Genomic DNA, 7,013 nt, shown 5'->3' with positions numbered 1-7,013 from the left:
AAATATACGAAGATGTCAACATGCCAAAATACTTTCCAAAAAATCTCAAAGACATGATAAATAAATCGGGATTTCCTGTAAGAAGGTCACGAGCCAATNGGAAATATATGAAGATGTCAACGTGCCAAAATACTTTCCGAAGAATCTCAAAAACATGATGAATAGATCGGGAATTCCTGTAAGAAGGTCACGAGCCAATCGAAAATTTTTTCAGAAAATGTGGAATCCACCACAAAAAAGAGTCGTGCTTCCAAATGGCCGAACGGTACACACGAGAGGGCTAGGATATCATCAATCTGCTCATGTGCCCAAGATAACCAACAATGATTCACATGTCATACGACATACCTGCACTATGATTACAATAAAGGATATGAAGCAAGATAAGGACATGATCTCAACTGAGTCAGTAAAAACAAAGCTTCTTGAATTAAAAGATGCTCCATAAGAGCTTGAAGACGGGGGGCAAGCGCCACCGTTGATGAGCTTATAGAAATAAATTTGGGTAATGAAGAGGATCGAAGACCCACTTATATTAGTGCATTACTTCCAGAAGAAGATCAAGATGTGTTGAAAGCACTATTGATGGAATATAAAGACTGCTTTGCTTGGACGTATAAAGAAATGCCTAGCTTAGATCCAAGTGTGGCTGTTCATAAACTTGCCATTAGTCCAGATGTGGCTCCAGTTAAACAAGCTCCAAGAAGGACAAGAGTTGACTTAGAAGAACAGATCATAACTGAGACTAAAAAGCTTATTGAAGCAGGGTTCATCAGAGAAGAAAAATATGCTGACTGGATCGCGAGCATAGTCCCAGTGAAAAAGAAGAATGGTCAAATTCGCATATGCGTTGATTTTCGAGATCTGAATAAAGCATGTCCAAAGGACGATTTTCCACTTCTAGTCACCGAACTAATGATCGATAATACTTCAAGTTACGAGATGTTTTCGTTCATGGACGGTTCCTCTGGATATAACCAGATAAAGATGGCACCTGAGGACGAAAATCGTTCATGGACGGTTCCTCTGGATATAACCAGATAAAGATGGCACCTGAGGACGAAAAACACACTGCTTTTAGAACTCCAATTGGCATATACTGTTATAAGGTTATGCCCTTTGGTCTGAAAAATGCAGGAGCCACTTATCAAAGGGCTATGACAATAATTTTTGATGATTTGCTCCACAAGGTTGTTGAGTGTTATGTTGATGACTTGGTGGTCAAAACTGTGAATAAAGCAAATCATTTTGAAGACTTGAGAACAGTTTTCACCAGATTAAGAAAATATAATCTGAAAATGAACCCTCTCAAATGTGCATTTGGAGTTTATTCGGGCAAATTCCTCGGGTTTATTGTTAGATATAGAGGAATTGAAATCGACCCGGCAAAAATCAAGGCTATCATGGAATTGCCACCTCCAAAGAATTTGAAGCAATTAAGATCCTTTCAAGGAAGATTGGCCTATATCAGAAGGTTTATATCAAATCTATCTGGCAGAATTAAACCGTTTTCCAAATTGGTGAAAAAGGATGCGCCTTTTATATGGGACGATGATTGTCAAACAGCATTTGACGATATTAAGAAATATTTATTAAGTCCCCCAGTGCTTGCTGCCCCTATCCATGGTAGGCCATTAATTTTATATACTGCTGCGCTTGAAGGATCGCTGGGTGCACTCCTTGCTCAAAATAATGAAGAAGGAAAGGAAAGTGCTTTATATTATCTCAGCAGGATGTTGGTGGGGGCAGAAAACTCTTACTCGCCAATTGAAAAGCACTGTCTAACCCTTATATTTGCCGTTAAGAAATTAAGGCATTATATGTTGGAGCATAAAATTCACTTAATTTCGAGGGTGGACCCACTTAAATTCTTAATGACAAGACTAGTTTTGACTGGAAGGTTGGCAAAGTGGGCTGTTATATTGCTGGAATTTGACATCACTTATGTGCCACAGAAAGCCACCAAAGGTCAAGCACTTGCTGATTTCCTAGCTGCGCACCCAATTCCAGATGACTCACCTTTGGTCTGCGATTTGCCCGATGAGCACATCATGTTTGCTACGGACAACCAACCCTATTGGAAAATGTATTTTGATGGCGCGTCCTCAATTCAACCAGCTTTCAGCCCAAATATTCCTCAAATTAAGGCCGGGATAGGGTTAATCTTTATAACACCTGAAGGAGGCATTTTAAGATACTCATTAGCCCTTTCTGAACCCCGCACAAATAATGAGGCTGAGTATGAAGCCCTTGTTGCTGGTTTGGAAATTGCAATCCAGTTGAACATACAAAAATTGCATATCTTCGGAGACTCCCAATTAATCATCAACCAAGTTGAAGGGGAGTTTAAAGTACATAAACCTGAGCTGGTCGAATATCAGACGAGGGTAAAATATCTTATGGAGAAAATTCCATATGTAAAAATAGAAAAAGTATCCAGGGCTGTAAATGGAAAAGCCGATGCCCTAGCTAGATTGGCTAAAGAGCTTGCCGATCCCACTATGGATGAAGTCCAAATAACTATACGGAATCGGAAAATATTGTCCCCGGCTGACTTAAATCCAGAAAAAGATACAAAGGAAGCTGAAGTCGCAACTATCGATATAGAAGATGATTGGAGGGAACCTTTCATCGACTTTCTCAAATATAATAAGTTGCCAGAGGAAAAGTCGAGACAGGCACAAATTAAGAAAAGGGCAATGAGATATGTATTTGTTAATGATCAGCTTTATCGCAGATCTTATGATCAATTATGGCTTAAATGTTTATCTCCAGATGAGATTAAACAAGTCATGCATGAAGTTCATTCGGGTGTTTGCGGAGCGCACCAATCAGGGCCAAAAATGCGCCTCAAAATTAAACATTTGGGATATTATTGGCCAACAATGATACAAGATTGTATGATGTATGCTAGAAAATGCCATCAATGTCAAATCCACGGTGACTTCATTCATCGACATCCAAACCCTTTGCATCCTACAATCGCCTCATGGCCATTTGATATGTGGGGAACAGATGTGATAGGACCTATCAATCCGCCATCTTCCAGGGGGCATAAATTCATTCTTGCTGCTACAGATTACTTTTCTAGATGGGTTGAAGCAATCCCACTAAGAGAAGTAAAAGCAGATGATATCGTCAAATTCTTTAGAGAAAATATTCTATATCGATTCGGAGTTCCAAGGCGAATTATATCTGACAATGGAACTGCCTTCAGGAGTTTCAAAGTCAATAGATTTGCCACTCAACATAAAATTGATTGGAGATATTCTTCAATATATAATGCAAGGGCTAATGGATTGGCCGAAGCCTTTAATAAGACTTTGACAAAGCTATTGAAGAAAATCATCGGCAAAAATCAAAAGGAATGGCATATGCGGATCATCGAAGCTCTATGGGCCTATCGGACCACATACAGAACGCCAACTCAAGCAACACCCTATTCTTTGGTGTTCGGTGTTGAGGCGGTATTACCACTAGAAGTTGAATTGCCCTCATTACGAATAGCAGTTCAACACGAGTTAACAAATGAAGAAAATGCTCTACTAAGGCTTGATGAGCTAGATGCATTGGATGAAACTCGGTTAACTGCCCAGCAAAATTTGGAGCTATATCAAGCCCAGATGGCGAGAGCATATAATAAGCTCACCCGATACCGCACCTTTAGTGTTGGGGAGCTGGTGCTCGTTCTTCGCAGACCGATTATAATCAATAAACATACTGGGAAGAAGTTTGATCCAAATTGGGAAGGCCCATATGTGGTGGAGAAAGCTTATGAAGGCGGTGCCTACCAATTAATTGACGCCAAAGGTGAAAGGCCAATGCCACCTATCAACGGCCGTTTCTTAAAGAAATATTATGTATAAAATAAAAAGTGGAGGACATGTTATCTAATTTTTGAGCCACCAGCGGACTTGATTGTCCATATTGGACTTCAAGGGTAAAAATGCAAAAAATTTCCGGCTGTGGTATAACCCCACAGGCAAAATTGGGATCCCCGCTGTGAGAAAACCTTTCGACGCTCACAGGTAAAAGTTAGGGGAAGGTATCTTGTGAAAACCCATATGGGCGCCAGATCACCCAAAATATATTTTGCCTATGACGGAATGTTAACTCACTTTAGGGTCAGTTATGCGGCAATTTCGATTGCTTCTCGAGGTAAAATAAAAAAAATCAAACCATGTCTCCTATTACCCAAAATATATTTTTTCCACTAACTCGCCTTAGGGTCAGTTATGTGTAGCAATTTCGATTGCTTTCAAAAAGGGTGAACATTTAATATAATTTGACCGCCATGTCGTTAAACTGAGCATTTAATGTAATTTGACCGCCATATAGTTAAACTGAGCATTCAAAAAAAAAAAAAAAAAAAAAAAAAGAGCACCGAGAAGTTAGTTAAAATTAACCATGTCTCTAAACATTGATTTGAGCCTCTAGCATATGAAATATTAACTGTGGCGAATTAAGAATCTTTGTCCAGACAACAGAGCGTTAACTCAATTTAGAGCTGGTTATACGTGATGATCGAGGCAAAATAAACAAACTATTCTCACCAAACAATCATTGTCACAATGCGGTACAATATAAAGACAGTATAAAGAGATCAAATACTCAAGCATAATTAAAGTCATTCAAATTATTGAAACTACCAAACACTGTTTCATACTAGTGACAAATGAAAAACATCTAATGACAAGGAGAAGAAAAGAGAAAGTCAAATTTCAAATATTTGACGTCGCTCCTCAAATAGCTCTATTAATCCTCGAAGACCGGCGGATTCTTTGGAACCATTACAATCTTCAGTGGCTGCAGCATATTCCTTTTCTGCATCAGCGACATCCTTTCGCAGTTCTTTTTCAGTCGGCGTTAAGTTCTTTAAAGAGTCATCAGCCACTTCAAGTTTAAGTGACAATTCCGCTTCTGTACTCTTCAACTGCAATATATTCTCCTCAAGCTCTCTTATTTTCTCTCTAGTTTGCCGAAGCTCTAAGGAAACACTTTCAGTAGCTTGAAGAAGAGAACTTTTTGTACTGATGTGAGAAGCAAGTTTCTTTTTCCTTAGCGCCAGATTCTCATCAGCATTCACGAGTCGAACAGCTGAAACGAAACTCGGACTCGATTCTAGCTCTTCAATAGCCTCTGCACTGATCAAATACGGGTTCTATAACGTGTAATCTATAGCCGTCAAATTCGGAAATAATGTCGAAACTTTAGTCAAATGACGCAAAAAGTGGCGAGGACGGTACAACTTCAGAAAGTCGAAGGTGTTAAAATGAATCAACAAGCTGGCGTTGTGGAAGAGTTTTTCGAGAGCTAAAAGAATCAAATTCCTGCAAAAAACTGGCAGATTTTCAGTCTCGGGGACCGGTCCCTGGTGGGAAGACCGGCTCCCCCAATGCGTATGAAGGGTGAGAGCAGACGAAAAATCGGCTAAAAGTCCTGAGAAAACAGCTCCTCGGAACCGGTCCGCTGCCTGTAGAGACGCGTCCACCTGAGAGACCGGTCCCCACAAACGAGAGACCGGTTTGCACTGGCCGCGCAGGAGTTGTGGCTGCGCTGGGACACTGTTCCGGGAACCGGTCCCCCACCCTTGAAGGAGAGACCGGTCGCCGCCTGCCGAACTGGCCAGTTCGGGCGAGTGTTTAAAGTGAAAAGTTGAGGGGTTTAATTACATTTTACAAACCCATAGAGCTATGTACTGCGGCGGGTAAATGAAGAAATTTCTCTCATTTCTCACCCTCTCAAACACTCTCTTCTCTCCACTCTCCTCCTAAAAGAGGCAAAGGAAAGAAGAAGAAAGAAGAAAGAAAGGAAAAGAAGGAAGAGAAGGCTGAAGCAAAGAAGATCAAGAGGTGAAGCAACTTCATCTTCTTCTTCTCTAGTGGCAGAAATGAAGTTACAAGGTAAGCTTGAACCCTAAAATGTAGTAAACACCCTAGAAAATGGGTTTGAATAAACCTAGAATAGGTCTTCTAATGGAATATCTAAGTAGCTTGAGCTTCTTTTTGCTTCTTTCAGGATCAAAAACAATGGTTTGAGTGCTCAAGGTGAGCTTCAAACCCACCTCCTAATGGTGAAATCTACTCTCGGTTTTGGAAAGCTAAGAATGATCTAGTGGACTCAATTTAGAGTATTAGTGAAACTACTTTTGGGCTCTCAAAAGAGATCAAACCTAAGGTTTTGATATACACTTGGAGCTAGGGGCCAACCAAATTTGGGGCCTATTTGCTCCCATGAGGGTTTTCTAAGTGGCAATTGACCCTCCAAAAACCTAATTGGGGGTATTTCCGGACGCGTTGGTGCGTTCGGATTAACGTTACGAAAAGTCAAGTAAAGTTATGAGGCAAAAATGGCCCTAAATAAGGGGTTCGTTTTGCGCAGGTAAAAGAACGAAGCATCTAAAATTCCAAAGAAAATCATCGGAGCACCTTTGAAAGCATACGAGGTGGGTGGTGCTTCTCAAAGGCATTGAACTCTCTCTCCTATGCTAAAATGTGTCATTCATTTGAGCATATATATATTATTGTGACATGCATCCTTAGGGTAAAAGTAATGATGAAAATGTGACGAATGCATGTTGTGGAGTACAAACTTGCATAATATGATGAATGAGAACTAAATGTGCAATGTCGAAACCTATAAATGTATGCATGAGAGAAAAGTGAGACCCACACCAGTGAGAAAAGAACAGGTGACACAATGACGATCAGATCGAGTGCATTCGATAGAGGTTAAGAGTGAAATGACACTAGAGATAGTGTGAGGAAAAAGAAACCAATGTAATGTAAGGAATGACGAAAATGAGCAAATGTTAAAAGATTAAAGTAATGTGGGGAGTAAGACATGAGTGCTAGAGGTAGCCAAAAGTAAAAGAAATGTAAAGAATACGATTGCTAGAGTTAGCAAGATGAAGAACTGTAAGAATGTGAATTGCAATGAGTTTTGCAACATAAAGTGATGTAGAAAGAAACTAGAGCTAGTGTCAAAAGTCAAGAATTGAACTTAAAATCCTT

General features: G+C 40.0%; 1 protein-coding gene across 1 annotated transcript; it reads left to right on the top strand.

Moving 5' to 3' along the window:
- LOC109707778 lies at positions 1,047-3,866 on the top strand. Its single transcript, XM_020229311.1, has one exon. It carries the CDS (start codon positions 1,047-1,049, stop codon positions 3,864-3,866), a length of 2,820 nt encoding a protein of 939 aa, XP_020084900.1.

Source organism: Ananas comosus, linkage group 3, assembly GCF_001540865.1.
Source record: "Ananas comosus cultivar F153 linkage group 3, ASM154086v1, whole genome shotgun sequence".
Lineage (NCBI taxonomy): Eukaryota > Viridiplantae > Streptophyta > Magnoliopsida > Poales > Bromeliaceae > Ananas > Ananas comosus.
The sequence above is the reverse complement of the archived record's forward strand: the minus strand, read 5'-3'. Positions and strand labels throughout refer to the sequence as shown.

What these genes read in the sequence shown, in the direction of transcription:
- LOC109707778 (XM_020229311.1), top strand. Translation starts at nt 1,047, where the DNA reads ATGGCACCTGAGGACGAAAAACACACTGCTTTTAGAACTCCAATTGGC.